This window comes from Triturus cristatus, chromosome 7 (assembly GCF_964204655.1).
Source record: "Triturus cristatus chromosome 7, aTriCri1.1, whole genome shotgun sequence".
NCBI lineage: Eukaryota > Metazoa > Chordata > Amphibia > Caudata > Salamandridae > Triturus > Triturus cristatus.
This window is the reverse complement of record NC_140590.1, coordinates 738,416,299-738,438,479: the sequence shown is the minus strand read 5'-3', so window position 1 is coordinate 738,438,479 and position 22,181 is coordinate 738,416,299. Positions and strand designations below refer to the sequence as shown.

The 22,181-nt window shown below is 46.0% G+C and overlaps 1 protein-coding gene across 1 annotated transcript in view; it reads left to right on the top strand.

Annotated features, from left to right (window-relative positions):
• ENGASE (endo-beta-N-acetylglucosaminidase) overlaps positions 1–22,181 on the top strand; it is a 244,404-nt gene that overhangs the window by 164,375 nt on the left and 57,848 nt on the right. The window contains exons 7-10 of the mRNA XM_085617454.1: positions 10,415–10,580; positions 11,059–11,162; positions 16,608–16,716; positions 21,257–21,453. Coding sequence (XP_085473580.1) covers positions 10,415–10,580; positions 11,059–11,162; positions 16,608–16,716; positions 21,257–21,453 — 576 coding nt within the window. The remainder of the gene's footprint in view (positions 1–10,414; positions 10,581–11,058; positions 11,163–16,607; positions 16,717–21,256; positions 21,454–22,181) is intronic.

The following is a 22,181-nucleotide window of genomic DNA, read 5'->3' as shown; positions in this document are numbered from 1 at the left end:
ATCTCCCTCCTACAAAAACATGCAATAGAACAAGTCCCCGCCAATCAGCAAAATTTAGGGGTCTACTCCCTATATTTTCTGATACCAAAAAGAGACGAGACTCTACGACCTATTCTAGATCTCCGGCCTCTAAACACATGCATACATTCGGACCATTTTCACATGGTAACACTTCAGCAGGTACTTCCGCTCCTCTCCCAGAACGACTTTCTCACCACACTGGACTTGAAAGACGCATACTTTCACATTCCGGTACACCATGCTCACAGAAAGTACCTCAGATTTGTAGTGGACGGGCAACACTACCAGTTCAAGGTGTTCCCATTCGGGGTCACAACAGCGCCAAGGGTATTCACCAAGTGCCTAGCGGTAGTGGCGGCACACCTCAGAAGACAGCACATTCACGTCTTCCCATATTTGGACGACTGGCTAATAAAAGCCACGTCCTACAACCAATGTGTACATCACACCGCCACTACAATCCAACTACTTCACCAGCTAGGCTTCACGGTGAACCACCAAAAGTCCCAGTTAATACCATCCCACACAAAGCAATACCTTGGTGCCACCATAGAAACCTCAAAAGCCATAGCCTACCCCAATCCTGCCAGGATTGCAAGCATTCAGGCTTTGCGTCAAAGATTCATACCTCAACACTCTCTCCCAGCAAGAGTGTTTATGCAACTGATAGGGATGATGGCCTCTTGCATTTTCATAGTGCCTCATGCAAGACTCCAGATGCGTCCACTCCAAGAGTCCTTAGCGCGCCAATGGAACCAGGCCCAGGGGCAACTGACAGATCTGGTGTTGGTAGACGGTCGCACCCATCGCTCTCTGCAGTGGTGGAACACCACAAATCTTTCCAGAGGTCGACCGTTCCTGGACCCGGTTCCACAAATAATCCTAACAACAGACGCATCGCTCTCTGGCTGGGGAGCTCATCTATTACACCTCACAGTGCAGGGCACATGGACGCCGCAACAAAAGTTACTCTATATCAACCATCTGGAGTTACTGGCAATCTTTCTAGCCCTAAAATCCTTTCAGACACAGGTTTTAGGCGAGGCAGACCTTATTCGCACAGACAACATGAAGGCCATGTACTACATTCAAAAACAAGGCGGCACACACTCTCCACAGCTCTTTCAACTAGCACAGAGCATATGGAGATGGGCAATTCCACACAATCTTTCTCCTAGCCCAACATGTCCCAGGAGTCCAAAACTCCCATGGCAGATCTGCTCAGCAGACAGACGCAGCAGATCCACGAGTGGGAACTTCACCCACAGGTTCTTCACCGTTCTTTCAGATGTGGGGGCATCCACAGATAGACCTCTTCGTCACCCACGAAAACAAAAAATGCCCTAGCTTCGCCGCCAGATACCCACACCCATTGTCCAAAGGCAATGCGATATGGATGAATTGGTCAGGCAAATTTGTGTACGCCTTTCCACCTCTCCCACTAATTCCATTAGTGGTGTGAAAGCTACAACAGCACTCCCTCACACTGATCCTAGTAGCTCCAACGTGGGCCAGACAACCGTGGTACACCACGCTGCTGGAACTCTCGGTAGTACCACACCAAAAGCTACACCTCTCACCATGCCTCCTAACCCAGAACCATGGAGAGATCAGACACCCGGACCCAGCTCAGCTCAACCTTGCGATCTGGCTCCTGAGATCCTAGAATTCGGATACCTTAACCTTCCCCCTGACTGTATGAACGTCATCAGAGAAGCTAGACGCCCTACCACTAGAGCCTGTTACGCTGCAAAGTGGAAAAGATTTGTTGTTTATTGTCATAACAACACAATCAACCCTCTAGATGTATCTATACAGCACATCATATGCTACTTGCACCATCTACAAAGGTGTAATCTAGCATATACATCCATTCGGTTACACCTCGCAGCAATTGCCGCTTACCTACAGAACAGACAGCACCTATCACTTTTCAGAGTGCATGCCATTAAAGCCTTCATGGAAGGCCTCAAACGAATAATTCCCCCCAGAGTACCAACCTCATCTGTGTGGAACTTAAATATAGTTCTCACAAGGCTAATGGGACCGCCCTTCGAACCTTTGCATAAATGCGAACTGCAATTTCTCACATGGAAAACAGCTTTTCTTGTAGCCATCACTTCCCTTAGAAGGGTCCGTGAGATACAAGCACTTACTATACAAGAACCTTTACTCCAAATGCACCAGAACAAGGTTGTCCTCCGCACCATCCCAAAATTCCTACCCAAAGTCATTTCCCCCTTCCATCTAAACCAGGGGTCTCCAACCTTTTCTGTAGTGAGAGCCACTTCTGATCTGTGAAAATCTTCGTGAGCTACTAAAGGCAATACAACTTGCACATTATTCTCCAAGTCCCCCCACGCCCAACTTCATTGACTAGGGATAAAGAGATAACCTTTTAGTGTCTGCAATGCATAATACGAAGCCAGAGAGCCTGGTATTAGTACTGGCTTCCCTCTTCAACAAATTGCGTGCTCCTGACCTCTGTAGTTACCAGCTAAGAATGCTACTATCATAACAAATCATACAGACTTGCAGTGCTGTTCAAACTGGTCAGCATACTAAAAACCATAAACTGCACATCTGTGTCTCACACCTTTTCATCCGCCATACTACTATGTTCCATAACTCTTTAATTGCACATTGGTGGTGATCACGCACAACATGGAAAGACTTCCCACATAAGAACACAAAATAAAAACAACACCTTTCCAACCACTCAGGATTAGCTTGCTGACCATGTAAGTGCTTCAGTGCACCACATAAGGGTTGTAAGCACGATTTAAACGCTGCAATACAATTATTTTATTTATCTTCCCTCCTTTCTCTAGTCTACATTTTCACACAACGAGACTTTGAAATGCCTGAGTTTAGGGTGTGCATGGTACAAAATTTTCTCCTAAAAGACTATACATTTGTTCCACGTAATAACCTATTCCACATGGATGGTGCACATGGCTTGCCACTTAGTTCATTACTATAGCTTTGTCGTCAGGAATGGTGGGAGACCATGACTGTTTCATGATCAAAAGCTATTACTTCTAAAAATGCCTCTCAATGTAGTGAGATAATATGTTGTTCATATGAAATGCTGTAGGAGAAATAAACATTGTGATTTTCCAACACATTCATCATATTTTGAATGACTTTTGTGCCACTATTTACATTATTTTCATATCTTTGCTCATGCAAGGAAGGGACAACAGACCTAAGCTTGTCCTATGCTCAGCTCTTCCTGTAAATTTATTGGCCTCATTTACAACGGAAAAATATGGCCAATGCAAGAGTGAGGTACTTTTTTAAAATGGAATCACTTTAAAGTGACATGTTAAGCCTTATGTACATTGTACCATAAAATTAACACTTCATTTGAACTTTCTACCATGATATCAGAAAATGAAAAGCATAGTTTTACAGATATTTATTTTTCAAATAAAGCACCTCTTGGAAGTTTTCTCTGGGCACCATCCGGAGCCAGAAACTTAATGTTACAATTCTCGCATTATTTTATTAAAATGTAATGAAAAAACATGCAAAATTATGTTATTGGTTTCGGTTTGTGGCCAGGAACAATGTGCAAGGTACATTATTTAAAAGTAAAAGATGCCTGTGCAGCTCTGCTTTAATTTATTTAATAAATTAAAACAGTGTTTCAAATGGATTAAAAATTTTTTTAAAAATAAAGCACTGTTATCGTTTTAGATGCCTTGAATAACGACATGACAGACATCTTTAAAAACAATCCTCTTGACCACAATCCTGATGACTGTCTGGTTGTGCTAAGGTGGCAAGCGCTGCATCTCCTGTGCTGTGGGACGTAGAGCCAATTGTGCATTCAAGGCTGTGGCTCCAGCCGCAAAATCACGCAGGATCATAGCCATAGCTGCCAAGGTTCCAGTTTGTTTATGGGGGATATTTATAGGCTTTGTGTGACATTTCAAAGTATTATGTCTGACACGTTGAGTTTGGAATGTCAGAAATTACCCATTTTTCCAAAAAATATTAGTGTTCTTTTAATTGTGGGGAGAATTGAAACACAAACAATTACAAAAAGGTTTGCACTTTTAAACTCGAGATTATCAGGATTATTCTGTTCACTGCTCCCTTACTCTTCATATCCCTTACTCTTTAAAAAGTATATTCTTCACATAGTGTTTACCGAACATATGTGGTGTCTTATTTTAATGTAAAGCGATATCAGCAAGAGAAATGATTGAAGGAAAAATATGTTGTTTCCAGAATATTTGACTTTTAAATATGTTAATGAAGAAACACGTTTGTGAAAGGGAAATGTGTCTTTCCAAATGTCCGTGCACCTCGTAACGAAGCTCGCGGTTTTATAAAAGTTTATTATTAAAGCTGTGTGTTTGAGCATGTGTTTTATAAGCACAGTGATAACAGGAGGAGTAAAGTGACGAGCGCACTTCCTACCTGTACGGCTTCATGATTACTTTGGCGGCTGCTCCCATATAGTTCTGTGCCGGGGCTTTCAGTTTCAGGGGAGAAGGGTTTGCCTTGGAACTTTAAATTACCAAAAAGAAGTATTTAGCCGCCCAGGATAGGACTTCAGCATTCGTGTCCAGTAAAAGCCAGGGGTCAGGTTCCTTCAGCCTGTTGTTTGGGGTAGTCTTGTGGAGCGTGTTCCCTGCCTCTCCTCTGCGCTTTCTTGCTTCAGGACGATCAGAGCCACTGCTGGAGAAGGCAACATAGAGTTTGCACAGCGCACGTGGGTGCCAACAAATGACTTTTTTGCAAGCAAAGGGGGGGTTGCTGGCCCAGTGCTCTCCAGTGGGTAGAGAGTCTGTCGGATTCATCCCAGGCGAAAGAAAAAGACCTCAGCCTGCCACTTGCAGGCGGCGGACGAAGAAATGACTTTACCGGGAGACTTTTATTTACTCAGCTTAGCCCTGCCACGTGCCACACACATGCGTGGTATTGTCCAGTCCTTGCGGGGATGTGCATATATCACTAATATGCGTTAGACGGTTAGAGTTTACACTAACAAGTTGTTTGGCACGTGGCACGGCTGTCATAGCGCGATTCCGGGCAGCAGAAGGCAGGCTTCATGGTTCTCCGTGGACAGGCTAAGGCATCTCATGCTGGCCCAACGTCCGCCCCGCCCCGGATAGGCTCAAATAGACAGTGTGAGCGGCTGGTTCGTATGGAGGCAGAGAAGCATAGACAAGAGGCCTCAAAACCAAACAAAACGATGACGATAGGGTACAAAAGTTGAAGTTGGGCTGCGAGCTACTAACAGGGTGTGAGAGAACTACAGGTAGCTCGCGATCGACCGGTTGGAGACCCCTGATCTAAACCAATCGATGAAATTACCAATATTTTTCTCGCAACCTCAAACTGTTGCAGAAAGGGCTCTACACACGCTAGATGTTAAACGGGCCTTACTTTACTATATCCAGAGAACACAACCTTTCAAAAGACCAAACAACTGTGTGTCTCTTTCTCTCCACCACACAAGGGCAACCCCATCTCAATATTAGGGATAGCTAGGTGGATTGTAAAATGCATACAGATTTGCTACCACAAAGCAAAACGAACGCTATCTGTTCCCCCTAAAGCCCACTCTACACAAAAGATAGGGGCTTCTATGGCTTTTCTAGGGAACATCCCATTAGATGACACACCGCACACTTTCACTAAACATTACTGTGTAGATGTGCAAACCAAGCAACAAGCTAGTGTGGGCCAGGCTGTACTAAAAACACCATTTCAAACCACTGCAACAGATACTGGTGGTCGCCGCTAGGGTTGGGAACTGCTATATAGTCTATGCAAAAGTGTGTAATCTGCAGCTCATATGCCTCGACGGAATATGCTACTTACCAGTATGCATCTGTTCTTGGCATGTAGAGCTGCAGATCTACACACGCCCACCCGCCTCCCCGGCTACCTGTATCTGTTCCAGTCTATCTTATTTAGATACAACACACATGGGTTTCTTCACTGTTATTACTAGGCTCCATCTTTCCCTGTTGGCGAAAAACAATCTGAGGATGGAGCCGAAGCCCATGCGCAATACGATCCAAGGGAGGAGTCACCGACCTCGTGACTTCCAAAGACTTGCCAAGAGGAAAAACAAACTGCAAACATCCGGGCCCAAAACCAGATGGCGATCTATGCAAAAGTGTGTAGATCTGCAGCTCTACATGCCAAGAACAGATGCATACTGGTAAGTAGCATATTCCATTCAGTACATTATCTGCTTTTAGCAGATATATTACATGTAAGGGTGTTAAAGCATGAAATGTTTCCTTTAACATGGTACTAACTGCAGGTGCTGTGTCTTACTTGATTATCGTGAAAAGTGTAATCGTTCCTTATGTTTAGTAGTCGATGTTTATTTTCTGGTCATCCCGCATCTACAGAGCTTCTGAGGTCATAGAAACTTGACAGTACTTTGAGCCCTGGATTCTGCCTGGGGCCTGTGGGGCCGTTCTAGGGCTAGTGCCCTTGTCGCTTTTAGCTTTTTTGGTCAAAGCCGGGGTAGACATTGTTGATGTTCTGCTTATAAGGAGGTGCTGAGACATGAGGCCTTGTACACAACACTGACGGAATGGGGCCCACCCGCAAGAGGTTTACCAGGAGTGTATAGTCACTCACCTATCCTGTTTCCTGAACTCTGTATCAAGGTTGCATAATGGATGCAATAGCCGTAAATAAAAGCAACAGCAATTACATTGCTCTGCAAACAAATGTAGCATATGTATGTTACTCGTTAAAAGGGTTGCTGTGCGTTATCAGCCCATTCCACGTGTGTATGTGGTTTGTCACTTGTAGATCGATCTTTTGTTACTTGCTGTTGGAGGTGTGGCTCATCATCAGGAAAGCAGGTGTTGTTTGGGCCCAAAGCCGTTCCAGATGAGTAACCAGTTTAGGGAAATGTAGCTGAGCTCAGCTCGAGGTCTATAGAAAACTATATGAAAATGAAGCCAAATAATCTATCAAATATATTAGTTAAGCCCTGGTGAAGTTTGTGGAGTTCTGTGCAGCGGAAGTGACAAAAAAACTCCTCCAAGCTACACGGAGTTCCGCGAGTGGGTTACCTCCTGCCATTCGCACTGATTTTTAGTACCGGAGTTTGGCCCGTGTTGTAAAATGAGCTCGAACTGCATCTCACACAGTGCAAGCGGGGGCTGCTTCTTTCTGTCTCTTGAGTAGAAGTTCTACTCGAACGGCAGCTTCCTCAATGCGAACATAAGGTTTCTCAACGCGAGCGGTAGCGACCTTCTGCAAGCGCCCACCTTGAGAAATCTCACAGAGAAGTGGTCTAGCGTTAAGTTTTCCTCACTCGCTCTTGTCAACTTACTAAAGTACCTGTCAGTGGGTTGGCCTCTCTGCAGAATACACAGAACAATAGTCATGTATTCCAGTTGTAATGCAATTTTGTGGAAATGTGTTTGAAGGGGGTGCACGGAAGACAAAATATTTACAGGGCAAAAGTAAATATCTTAAATGCGAGTCAGTGCAGTGTATGTTTGGAGGGAAGTGCATTCAAGGAAGCCTAACATAAAGCGCAAATAACTGAAGGCCAAAACTCCTTCCACAAGCCTCAATACTATTGAAATTTCATAGTTGAAACATTTTGAAGGTTAATTATTTATAACAAATCCTTGTTGTTACTCATTTATGGTAAACAGCTAACATCCATTGACAAAGCCAATTATACTGACAGAGTTTAGGTGTAGGTCTAATGTTGTGTTATATGTCACGATGCAATTACATCTCAGAGAGAAACCAAAATATTGGTCAAGTAGCACACCATGGGAATCACAGAAATTTATTTTACGTGTTCCCTTTTAGAGGATCCCCACATTTTTCATCCGACTTAAAGACCTGTCTTCACATATTTCTATATAACTGATTGCAAGGAGCAGCTGTGGGTCCTTCCCAAAGCCTGGTTAGAACATTTTATTCTAAAGTTGATGCTGCATGCAGTGCAAGACACTGGGCAAGGACACACTTTAAAAGGCTGAAGTTATTGCATTGTACAATTTGCACATTACAATAACTGTTGAACCTATTAATGCAGTAAGATATAGATAGGGCATATTTTATGTGTTTAATATTTCAAAACAATATGTTCCCACTGCTTTATAAGCCATGCTTTATCACTAAATGTATTTGCTTTAAAATGCACCATTTGCCAATCTTTTTTCAATTTTTTTCTCTGGTGGAGGATCCAGCCTGGACCCCACGTTTGTCAAGTAAGCTTGCCAGTGTCGCTCACTACATACAAGCCGTACCAAACATTTACGCCCTCACCTCTTTCAAATGTCACCAGACGCCACTGATGTGAGGTACGTACAACTCGTCTGTGGTCTCACAGCACTAGTGTGTGTGTCCTGGACCCTACATTTTTTTTCTGAACTGGAAGCCCGGTATACCAATCAAAAAGAATTAAAGGGCAGGATGAAATTGAGATCAGATGGGAGATCCACAGCAACTGATTCAAAGGATTGTTGCCAAGAAACGGACAAATAAGGAAGAGAAGAACAAGGTGGGACAATTACTGAAATCAGACAACATGGGTCCGCCATGAATATGGGAAAGTATTGCGTACCCTGGGAGTTGTCTCAGCAGAGAAGAGAAAAACTGAAGAGGCACTGTCAAGTGGTTATACAAGCAGCAGCCACCCAGGCAAATTCTGCTGGAGCATTGGTCTGATGGTTGTGCTTGTGAAGAGTGAGCATGGGCCAGACCCTTTGGATGGTTGTGCCCTGGGCAGTTGCCTACTCGATCTATGTATTAAAATGGTTCTGCAGTCAAACCAAGGCCGAGCCAGTGATCTAGCTCATCCCTCAGTTCCAAAGTACATGTAGAATATTCAAAATATTTGGGATTTAAATTGCACAAGCAAAATGTGAGAACATGGCAAAGATTTTAAAATGTAAGAAGTATTTCTTTAACATATGGTAGTGTTTTCCCCATTATATATAATTAGACCCGAGATTGAACTGGGAATCAGTTACCTTTCGATACTGAGGGATTAATATTTTATATTCTTGGCCGCCACCCAGCACCAACCTCACATGAGGTGTACCAGATGCTCTACACCATAGGGGCTGGCGGCAAACTGCTAAGATGTGTATACAATGCGTTCCTGCAAGATAGGGACCACTCCAAGGCTTCTCTCCGTACTAACTGGGAGACTGACCTGGTCAAACCTCTGCACCATTCGAACTGGGCTAAAATATTGGAACAACAACGTAAAGTATCCTGCGGCTCCCTTTTTAAGTATATTCAATTTAATATTCTGAACTGAGCCTACTTTACACTTGCCTGAATTAACAAAATATACCAGGGAGCCACTGATTAGCTCTTTCCACTCTAAAGTTACCTGGGACTGTGGGTGGATTAGCCCTTCTGGACTTAGAACAATATTATTTAGCTGCACAGCTCCAATGGGGGGCTCGCTGTCTTTCTGGCGGCTCCCTGCATGATACTGTGTTTACCTATAAAGTGTCCAAGAAATGTCCTTGCTGTATACAATTAGATTGACTTCCTATGCTTTAGTCTTGCCCCCCACACTCCTTTCATACTGGCAGAGCGCTCTCGATGTACTGTCTATCACAATCGGCTGTGTACTAACGAACTCCCCAGACGTGGGCCTATTGGGTGAATTCCCTCGTCCTAAGTTTGAGAAACCCTCCACCTAGTTCCTCAACCTGGCTCTTCTTCTAGCAAAACTCAATATTACTGCCCTGGAAGGATTCAATTCCTCCGGCTATCAAAAGTTGGACCAAGGTCTCGCTCCCCTGGTTTCAATCTGAGAACAGAAAAGAATGAGCTGGTCTGAGAACATATTTTATTGCACAGATGTGGGATATTGTGGTGGAGGGCTTTAAAGACTTTATCCTGGATGATACCCCCCTTCCCTGGAAACGCTAAAATGATGTCCAAAGGCCATCCGTTAAACTATTAATCACGGTCAATGTACATTGGGACGAAAATACGGACAACCCGTGAAAATTAAGGATGGTTAGCCATCATAAGTAGTGGGCTCGAATGTTGCACTTTGAATGGTACAATGCCGTTGACGACTAATATGCTCTATAGATTTACAGAATAAAACTGTTCTTTCCTTGCTGTGAACACTTGGGTTTAGTTAAAGTCGATCAGCAAAACATATTTGTTTTTGTAATAGAAAAGAAAAAGCAACTTGTCTATGTTTCATCATGATTTGTGATGATTTTACATAATTTTATGCTGTACCTTTAGAGAACATTTTCAAATGTGACTTACGTTTTATAGATTTTATGCAAAATAAAAATGATTGATTCAGAGTGGAGGGCGGGAAATTGGGAGGAAGAGGGAAATCAACTTTCCTTCTCATGCTTGGCTCTTGACATGTCCTCTCTCTTTCCGGTTCCCACAGAATCTTCTTTGACTCTTGTGATGGTATCTTCACCAACTACAACTGGAAGGAAGAGAACCTGGAGAACATGCTGTCAGAAGCAGAGAATCGCTTGGCTGACGTGTACGTTGGGGTAGATGTATTTGCCCGTGGCGAGGTCGTGGGAGGCCGCTACGAAACCAATAAGGTACCTGGAAGGCCAGTTCCCCTCCGTGATGGTATATTTGCTTTGCCTGGTAACAAAGAGTTGGCAATAAAAAAGTCACAGCTATTGTGCCCTGGTTAACAAAGCCACAAGCCCAAACTATGACATGATAGTACTGTAGAACTCAAAATCCAAACACAAGGCAGGTAGATACAATGCTTCCCATGTTTCTTATGGAAAAATTAATTTATAGTTACATTAAGAGGCATCATATCATGAAGAAATATTTCACTTGGTCATCGAAATAGACCTAAAGCAATATATTTACTGGTAGGGGAAATCAGTTGGTAATCAGTACAATTAACATTTATTTTTTGCAGCATGAGGTGAGGTCTTTGTGTGTCTGCTGTGGCACCCTGGCCCCCCTCAGCAACCTTTGGATGTGCAACTGTTCTTACTCAGGTCAGACACTTTTCTCATCACTGAGCGACCCCTAACCCCTCTCCTTTTGTCTCTGCAGGCTCTGCAGCTGATCAGAAAGTACAACATGTCAGTGGCCATGTTTGCTCCAGCCTGGGTGTATGAATGTCTGGGAAAAGAGAACTTCTTGCAGAATCAGAACAAGTGAGCACCAGTACCATGGCGGTGAGGTGGATGGAGGGGATAAGGGAGTGGGCAGGGACTGCATGGGCCAGGAGGAACATGCCGAAGAGAGGCATCTGGTTGGATGAGAAGGGGGAAAGGAAGAGGGTAAGGTAAGTAAATCAAATGCAAGCAAATGAAAGTGAGGTAAGCTGGAAATCGCGATTCAGGGGGATAGCAAGATGAAGAAAGTAAACTAAACAGTAGGTGTGGGTTAGGGGCATGATATGAGTGTATCATACAGTAAACTCGGGAGAGCATGTTGTGGAGCTGAAGATAATCGGTCAGAGATATTGGACTGAGGTTTTAGAGAACAGGCCAAACTGAGCAAGCCATGGAATAGCATCTGGAGCCATTTAGAGTTTTTTTTGTGTTGGACGGGGGTGGGCTACTTCTGATTTCCTTGAAAAAAGCATATATGTGGAGAAACTGACTAGACTAGGCCAATGAGAGTGAGTTGAATAGTGATGATCTGAATGGGATTTTGAGTATGCTGAATGACTGGCAAGGGGACAGGGAGAATTACCTGAAAAGAAGGGAACCAGGGACAGAGAACTAGAGAGACGGGGAGATGGCGGGCTGAAGGGTGCATGTCTCAATGATCAGGATTGTGCGCAATGGGTAGCGTGTGATACAGATCCGAAGGAAGTAGGCCAGAAACAACTGCCTGATCAGGTAGAGCAAGAGAGCAAGTTGGAGAGCTCTGGCCATTTTAAGCAGTGAAGCGAGCAGTCCTGGGAGAGTCCTCTGTATACAGAAGGCCCAGCAGACTAAGCTTAACAGAGTGGGTCAGTTTGCTTAAACTGAAATGAGCGAGCCAGAGAGTGTGAACCGGAGAGCAGAGGCCTGAATGAATGGGCGATGAGAAAAGTAAACTCAAGAGAGAGCAGAACAGAGGTATGAGAGTGACATGAGGAAATCGTATCTGAGAGAGTGACCTGACGATGATGCACCAAAGAAACAGGAAGAGCAAGTTGAAAAGAGCAGGGCAAGGGCAGGGGGCGATACGATGAGCTGAAAAGAAACACTAGGGAGGGTCAGATGAAAATATTAGTTTAGAGGGAAATAGTTCAAACGAGCAGTGAAGTGAGCTGGTCAAAGGTGGTAAGCCGCACAAAACACCCCAAGGGGAAGAAGAAGCCTGTGAAAGAAAGCAGAAGTAGGAGTTTAGAAATGAGGGGACGTGAAGAAGTTTCAGCCAGGCCGAAAAGAGGCCAAGAGGAAGACGTTGAACAAAAGGGCCAGAGAGCAAAAGCTGGAGGTCGTGATTCAGAGTTTTTGTAAGCTTATCATGTATGCACAGTTAATGTTACACGTGCAGTGCTCTAATACCATCCGGTGAAATATCGCCAACGTAAACAATGTAAATAAATGATTAAATAAATAAACGAGGAGTAGCTGAAGAGAGTTAATCAGCGTTAGTGAGACTTGAATAGTGGGAGTAGAGTGAGCCAAAGAGAATGGATTGATGAGAACATGCCGGGGTGCACTTGAGAGAAAGAGCTGAAGAGACTACATAAAGGAGCACGCTAATGAGTGTGAGATGAACGGAAGAAGCCTGTGGAGCAAGTTGAAGGGACCCAATTAAGGGACAACAAGCACATGACCATATTGCATTTGCATGGCAAACACTCAGAACCTCATCTACATACAACTCATCAATATACAGACCACCACCAACACAACAACTACTCACCTCATTCTCATCAGTGCACATTCCTCAGCGCTCCATGCCTGTGACAACTCAGACTTCATTACACCAAACAACCTGGACATACTCCTCATCACAGAAACCTCTCAATGTTGTGTTCTCACACACCCTTGATGTACTGCTCACCAAATAAAGCACCTCCATTAAGTCATTCGATCTCCACAGACCACGGTATTCTTCTCTTCGCAATGCATGTGCCTCCTCTGGCGTGCCCCAGTGTAAAACCTCCTCCCGCCAACTGGCCTATATTGGGCATGAGGAGACTTCCAGCATCTAGTGATTTGTCGCTTGGCTAATAGGAGGACAAGTCAACAAAACGTTACAAGGTTTTAATACGTTTAGAGTGAGGGTGTAAGCCCAAAAGGCAATGCTTCATGGTATTCCGGGAGCTGAGCAGATTGTGTGTGTGGGGGGGGGCGGGGATGTCCTGCTAGTTCTGTTAAGGAGTGGTAGACTTCGTTCCAGTAGGCATGCCTGGATCATGTGTAGTAATTCTGCCTAGTTGGCATGACACCTTGGGCAGCTGGTGGTACTATGTGGAATATTGTGTGTAATTTTTGTGGTATCAAATAGGTACTGTGCAATATTGAAAATTGAATTCATTTGAATTGGGATTTATGGGGGATCATGGTTTGGTATTCTGCTAAAAAGCACCATTCCTTATCATTTAGGGCTCGACGAGGTCCACTTCCCAGTTTGTGTGAAGAGGTGTTAGGGAGGTGTGTAGGTGTGCACGCAGTCTTTTGTATAGCCATTTGACTAAATGCCTCCCCCTCCCAGCGCCCCTTTCGTTTACTGCCTGAATGAAGGGGTGTGTCTCAGGCTCTGTACCTGTGGGGGACATGTGTGTCCGGAAATATCGGGAAAATCTTACTTTGACTTTTGACAACAAAAGAATCCCTTTACACACTCCTCAATACACTGGAAATTAAGTAACCCATCTCTGAACCCACTCACTGTAAAGTTCACACCCTCAACCTCATTGTGACAGCCTCACCATAAATTTGCTGTAAGACCCCAAAACAAATGGACTGACTACTTGGTCATCCTCTTCTCCATCCTTCACGCCACTCCAGTGCACCAAGGCCAACCAGAAAGGAGAAAGAAAACATATAGCTCCTGCAAGGACTGCCCAGGGAGCAATCTAGAAGAACTCATCAGCCCAACCCTTCCAACTCTGACTAGCCCAAGTCTTAAGCCAACATACTTCCCGACAACTTCCTTTTTGACTACCCTCAAAAACCTCATGAAACACAATCCCGTAGCACCTTTTTCAAAGAACGCTCAATAAACAAGTGTTCCATATGACGATAGGAAGAATTGGAATAAGGCCACTAATGACTTCACCAAACTCAAGACTAACCCTGGGCGTAGTTCGCGAAGTAGCGCTATGCGTAGCTACGCAAAGTGCACTTCGCACTACGCGAGCTATGCGTAGTACTTCGCGAACTGCTTAGTACCCTGTTCGCACTGTGCAAGATGCCGTTTTCAATGATTGCACAGTGCGGACAAGCATCAGGCACTGTGCAATCATTGAAAACTGCATCTTGCACAGTGCGAGCTGTAGTTTTCTGCCGCTCGAGTAGATTTTTACTCGAGCGGCAGCTTTCTCAACGCGGACTGGTAGTTTCTCATCGCGAGAAACCTGACCTCCCCGCGTTGAGAATCTCGCCGGGAGGTTTATTTTCCACGCTCGCGATCGCCAACTTGATGTTGCTGATCGCGAACGAGGACAAAGTCTCGCCGGGATGTCATTTTGCTTGCTCGCGGTCACCAACTTGACGTTGAGGACCGCGAGCAAGCAAACAATGACCGCTGCACTACGTAACGCTACACTACGCATGTTTGCACTGTGCTACATGCAATTCGCGTAGTGCGAAGTAGCGCAAACTTCGCAAACTACGCGAGCGTAGTGTAGTGCTTTGCCCAGGCTTACTCAAGACACTTTTTTCCACAAGCATGTCTCTCATCTTGCAGCCAAAGCAAGAGTACCATCAACAAAGTAACCTCATAGAAACAAAGCACTGATCAAGGCATTTGAGCTAAGCTTCAGTCGCCTCTCTGGCCCACCTGTCCCACAATTAGTTAAGTACAAGATCATCAATCACTTCTTCTCGGAGAAAATAAAGAAAAAAAATGTAACCCACTTTAAGAATACCAAGTACACGCTATACCGCCAATCCCACACGAATGCACCCGCAATTGAACAATCGACAAACTCCTCTGGCACACTGAACTCCTTGACTGCCTGAAAGCCATTTACAATTGAATCATTGTGCCATCCTCCATCAAAAAGTCCCTCCATGGAGCTGCACTCGCAGTATTCAAGAATGTCAACTCTTCTGTCTTCCAAGGACTCCTCTGAGATGAACTCAAAACAAGACAAAACCCCAACCTCTTACTAAAGCCCACCGGGACCTAAATGATTTTGGCTACTATTGTCTCATGACAAATTTACCTTTCAAGGGAAAGACATTGAGAAAATAGTCTCTATTTAATTACTTGCTTTGAATTAACAAGAATGACCTTCTATAGGTTGACCAATCTGGCTCCAAGTAGCATGAAGACTACTACCCTTTGGATAGGCTACAATGTCTTCTTAATCAGAAACTACCCCTGCCTCTCTGCATTTTTTCAGAGACTTGGCTCATGCATTTATCTACACCCTGGCTTAATTAATGGCTTACTCTGACACAACCCTGCATCGTTCACCTCCTCCTTCACCAACCACCAGCAACCTCAAGATACCTGAAATGGTCCATCTTCTGCAAAATGTCTATGGATACATCCTTTCGACTATCTTATTCAATTTCTACATCAAACACCTTGAGACACATAACTGCATTTACAATCTTCCTAGCTCAATGCATTAATCAACTCAAAACCTGTCACTGTCAATCTAGAACTCGAAGCCAAGCGCCTATCTGAAGCTCAGCTTGATCAAGACTGAATTCCTCCGGGTTGTTAACAGCAAGCAGCTATCTCCGATACAAGCTTGGCTGTCCTCATGACACTATATGGCTTCACCCAGAGCTAACAGCCAGTGGAAAATCACATGAATCCCTCTCAACATTGGCTTCTCCTTCAAGGAAAACATCAAGAAAACTAAGTTAGTATCCTACCAGTAAAAATGTTTGCTTTTTCTACCCAAATCCAACTTCAGGATAACTATGCAGGCTGTGGTCTTTTGTCATCTGGAGGGAGGCAGCGTTCTACACTACAACCTCCTTGACACCTCATTGGCACCCCTTAAAAGCATCCTGCAGTCTACTGCATGTATCATCTATGGTCTGAAGAAGGCTGACTAACACCAGCTCCCACCATGCACCCACGACGTGGAACAACATAAGAATTAACATCAGAACTGCTCAACCCATCTACAGTTTAGAAAGAAACTGAGGACTCAACTTTTCAAAGAACACTACACTTCCCCCAAAAGATAAAAGTACCACCCTAGTATAACTTGCCTCCTAGTAACCAATCTTGAATTGTATTCTAGGCACACACCCTGTGTTCAGGACTTCGTTGCTCTCCAGCTGGGGTGCACTATGCAGATAGCTCTCCATGCACATGTACATAAAATAGAGGCCGTAAGGCATGGATGCAGAAAACAGCAAGCCATAGAGAGGGAATTGAAGGGAATGAGCTGAGAAAATCCAGGGTGTGTGTGTGTCGGTTCCTACTTAAATTGCTTATCCATTGTGTTTTTTTTCCAGATTTTGGGGCCTCCTAGAACAGTATCTCCCAACCCATAGCTTGTGCTCCCTGCCTCTCACCACTTCCTTCTGCCTGGGATTTGGGAAAAGAAGATTCTCCTATGGAAGGGTAGGTTTCAGTTGGTGACTGTGCCTTGTACCTTCTCCGTACGCTCTTGTAACACTGTGACTGTCCCCAATGCCTTTGTGTCTACTATGTCAGTCACTGTGCATACCTTCTGGGCCTCTTCTTTGTGCCCTGTATCTTGCATAACTACCACTAGCACCTCTCCAAATCACCTACACCGTCTGTGGGGCTGTTCTCTATGCCTTATGTCATGATTATCATAGGTTGTAAACCAGTGGCGGCTCCTCCGCTAAGGCAGAAAAGCATCGCCCCACTGCACGCGGAGCAGTGTAAAAGAAAAGAGTGGTTGCTGCACTCTAAGGTGTGCATGACGGTTTAGCCGGCCGGCCATGTATTCAAACCCAGGCTGCATTACAGTCTGGGTGGAGAACATGCCCAAGCTCCTATTCCCCATCTAAGCACCGAACCGCGGCACTCAAACCAATCACAATGCTTTCTGGTTGAGGATCAGAAGAAAAACCAGGTGGGAGAGATGAAGGAGAGACGCGGGTATCAGGTAAGTGAATTATTATTATTTTTTTCCCTCCTTGAGCCGTCACCCCCCTTACTGTACCGGCCACCACTGCTGTAAACATTTGAATCCTTACAAATAAAGAAGAGAATTTGCATTGAAACCAACAGCGAATGTGTGATTAATCATTTGAGTACAGCATTGTGAGACATTTATGGACTTTACATTGTTACTGTACTTTGAGTTTGCATACGTTATATGAATGTGGTTGGTATCCAGATAATGAGAGAGCTCCAGGCGTGAAACCTTACTACAGTTTTTCTATATAATAATATGATTCTCATGATAGTTTTTTTTTTTTTAACATATCTTTATTGAGCATCAGACAAAGAAAAGTTACATTTACATCCTGTATCTATGTGCCATCTGTGCATTTTTCTGAAAATAATCTAAGATCTGGTATGCAACTGACAAAGATCCGCCTCCCCATCAATGCGTTACAACATTTCCAACATTGTCAATGATTATAAGCGAACGAGGCAATCAACCAGTACCCCGAGTAGCATGTACTGCACTTGCAGAGAGCAGATCGATATAATACTCAATTCAACCCTACCCCACAACCACACCCCTCCCCCCAACCCCAAACTAACAAAGAACATTGGTGCCGCTGCGCGGGTAACCCACCCCCGCCGATGTAGCTGCGGCAGGTGCTCACCAAGCTCCGATGCACCCAACTGGAGGGAGGGAGGGGGGGGGGGTTGGGCTGTACCGAGGAGGAGGAGAAAGGGGAGAAGGGGGGGAGGGGGGAGGACGGGGGAGAGGCAGGGGCGGAGGGGGAAAGAGAAACAAGGCATTGGTAAAGTTAGAGCTATTGGAATTGCTCATGACATTATTTTTGTTTATGTTTTTTTTTTAAAACATTTAAAGAAACGGCATTGTCATGAGCAATGCCAATAGCTCTAACTTTAACAATGCCGAGACCGTTGCATTGTAAATGCTTGTTCAAACAACCGAGTGATACTTGCGGTGTGGGACTTTACTCTAGCACACCAGGAGTGCAGACGGGTGACGTCAGGAAGTGACGTCACGAATGGTGGCTTGCACCATCAGACTTATTACCTCCCCTTGCATCAGAGAAGCCCGCGCGTGAGCAGCGTTCTGAATGAGCCCTGATCTCGCCCCAGAGAGGCCAAAGAGTGAATGTGTGGCTCCATTTGCTCGTTATCGAGCTCGTAAAATAAGTGGGGGGACGCCGTCCACCCGCGTGGTACCCCGACTGCAGAGTGGTGTTCAGTCCATTCGAGATGCCAACCCAAGTGTTGTTACGATGTAGGACGTCATTCAGGCAACACAAGGGTTCTTGGGTTGTAGGGCTTCTGGCTAGTGTAGGATCATGACTGACGTTCAATGCCACCGATGGTTGTACATCCAAACACAGTCCCAAGTGCAGAGGCCACCCCCAAGGGTGCTTCTGGCGTGGGCTATGACTGTAGCCCTTGGAGACTCAGAAATACTAAGCAGTCTCATCACACCCACTTCTGAGATGCCAACCCCACGTCACCATACATATATAAATGATATCCTAGGACACCCCGTAACTTGCAGACGGCAGCCCGGACTCAACTTACAGTACCGGGCAGTCACTCTGAACCAAGGTCACACACTGTCACTGCACTGTGCTGGAGGGTGCGGGCGCTGCCAAAGGTCACCTTCTGCGGCACTGATGGCGGAAGGATGGAGACAGGTCAGAGTGGACCACACTGGACCATAGCTCTCTCGCTGTCGGACTGGAGGAGAAGCCCCGGCGTCAATCAATGAGCGCCGAGACACTGTGTCTGGGCCCGGGTGCAGGTTTCCTTCCAACCTCCTACAATTCACACAGTGCGGCTAATGGGCGCAGAAAGAAGTAACGAAATCGAAGAGGGCCGAGACCCCTTTTAATTGCAATCTCCAGGGGGTGTCCATCACTGCGCTGTCACCATACGTCTGCCGGCACTGGTCGCCTAAATACAAGCACGTACTAAGAGGCAAGCGTGTGCGACCGCAGCAGCGCCCCCGTGCCCCTTCACCCCCACCCGCCTGCGAGGTATGGAGCGGGAGTTCAAACCGCAGCAGCCTGCACTTACTCCTGTCTGTGAGGACGAGGCGGGCACGTAGGAGCAGACCGCACTGACTGCTGAGGGCGACAGAGGGCATAAGAAGGCTGCACTTACACCTGTCTGAGGTGTTAGACGGGCGTGTGTAGACTGCATTTACTCCTGTCTGAGAGGATGAGGCCGACACGCAGCAGCAAGCAGAACTTACACCTGTCTGAGGAGTGAGACGGGCATGTGCAGGCTGCACTTACTCCTCTCTGAGGGGATGAGACAGGCATGCGCAAAAGTCGCTTACTCTTGTCTGAGGGGAGGAGACGGCCATGCGCAGTCTGCACTTACTCCTGTCTGAGAGGGCGAGACGAGAGCGCAGCAGCAGGCTGCACATACTCCTGTCTGGGGTAATGAGACTAACATGCACTTACTCCTCTTCGAGGGGGTGAGGCAGACGTGCAGTTACTCTTTGCTGAGGGAATCAAATGTACCAGGAGTGTACTTACTCCTATCTGAGGGGGTAAAACGGGCGTACCCTTACTTCTCTCTGAGGGGGGATGAGACGGGCATGCACTCCTCTTCAAGGGGGTGGGGGTTAGGCAGACGTGCACTTACTCCTCTCTGAGGGGGTGTGACGGGCGCGCACTTACTCCTCCTCTGAGGGGATGAGACGGGCGTGCACTTGATTTACTCCTGCCTTCCAGATTTAGCAGGGCATGCGCAGGTTAGGGGCGTATTGTATCCTGTGCATCTTCCCCTCATTTGAATGAATGAATGATTAAACACCAGAGTGAAGCTGTGCTGACTGCCGATGTTGTGTCTGCAGGGTGATAGTCTAAACGCTTTTTTTCCCCAAAGGATAAACTGGTACGTGAAATCCTATCCTGGCGAATCCGGTGCCAATGCTGGGTGCCTGCAAGATCGGCCCGCTATACAAACACACTTCACAAACTGAATGCCACGGACGTGGAGTAATGCCCAGGTCTAACAAATAAACACAAAAAGAAATCTGAGTGAAGGAGATACAGAGAGTTCTTCTCAATTCACCACCAGCACTGCCGTAGTGAACAAAGCAGAGAAGATGGAGGCATAAGCCGCGGGCAGCTGCAAAAACATAAAAACACGCTACTATTGCGTGTCGGATCACAAGGTTATTTTTTTTATACGTGAAAAATGCATTCTTTCATTTACTTGAAGTGCCAGCTAAGAAGTATGGATTACATGAAATGGAGAGTCATGGTTGATCAATTAAACACACATTTGTCAACGTTACTCATTTAAAAGCTGCAGGGGTTGAGCAGGCTCCGAAAAACAAGCCGAGGGCACCGGAAGACACCACCGCCTTTCTCCGAGGCAGAGCAGAAATGCCTCGGAGAAAGGCAGTGTCCTTTTCGGATTCGGGGGCGTGTTTTGCTGTTGTCTCCGCATTGAGACTTCTTGCAAAAAACACGCCCCCGATCCGAAAAGGACGGGGCCTAATCTGAATGACTGACCTCTTCTCCAATGGCTGGCCAGCATTCAAGAGGCCAGCCAATGGAGAACAGGGGAGAAGAGGGGTGGGTTCAAGCCCCTCTTCTCCAAGTCATTAAATCTCGGAGCGAGACTGCGCAAGCGCAGCCTTCGCAGCCGAGACCTAAAAAGGGGGGGGTGTAAGGACACAGAGTGGGAAGGCCGAAGAGGGGACCGGGAGGCAAATCCCCCGAGAAGGGGGGGGGGAGGAATAGCCAGCTCATGAAGGGAGCCAAGAAAGAGCTCTTTGCACGGGAATGATTCTCATGATAGTTGACCTCATATAACCATTTTCTGCATCATTGTGACTGTCGTAGTAATGCTTTTGAGTACTAGGCCTCTTGTGGCTGCACTTATGCTGCCGGTGATTTGTGGCCTTGAATTGTGTGCCCCAAGTGGCTGCTATGCAGGTCTGTCCTCTTTTTGTGTTCCTGTGAAGAGCTTACATACCCTATACACCTATGTCTTGCAGGAGGTGGATGTGTCAGATTGGTGTAACCTGAGTGCCCAAGATACACAGCCACTGTTTGTAGGCCATGAGTTGGAGGCAGACAAGGGGGCACCTGGCTGGTTGAGGACCCAAAGCTGCCAAGAAGATGCTTGGCATGGCGGATGCTCCTTACGTCTGGAGGGCAGTATACCCCCAGAGGCACCGGGCGTCTCTGTCAGGTTAGTACACAACATGCATAGTACAAATGGTTGTGTGGCACTTCTGGGGCATGTGGTGAGAGGTTATGGGGTGTAATGGCATAAACCTGCACGGAGGCGCTGGCAAGAGAAGGGTGATGGTGTATGCTGACATGGGTCAGAACCACAGCCATTTTACTAGAGGACAGGGTCAGCACTTTGGCTGCGGGTACATATGACAGAGCATCATGTAAGTGCCAAGGCAAAAGGGCAAGTGCCAGTCCTAAAGTCATGAGATGTGCTGTTAGGGGCATAATCAATTTAAGTTTGAGAGATCCCAGGGATAGCACTAAGGAAACGCAGTGAGAGAGCAGGTGTCACTGTAGAGGTTGTGGCGGGCTAGGGTTGGCGTTATAAGTGAGGCAGAGCTGTAAGAGTGCAGAGGGCAGTATGTATGTTTCACCTCGGAGGGCAGGGCCAGTCCTAAGGCAGCAGGTGTCAAAACAGAGGCCATGAGGTGACAGGTGGGGTTGCAGGGACAGTGCTGGATCTTTGTGATGAAATGGAAGGATTCAGTGCTTTAGTCCTGGGGTTAGAGTGCATGGCCAGTACTGAGGTCAAGAGCTCAGATTATAGGGGCTAATACTTGTGCTATGGTCTGAGAGGGCCGGATCAGTACTGGTGCTGCAGTGTGAGAGGGCTGGGCCAGTACCTAGGCCCTGGGTGATAAAACAGGGAGTAATGCTGCGGCCATGGAGTTTGATGGCAGT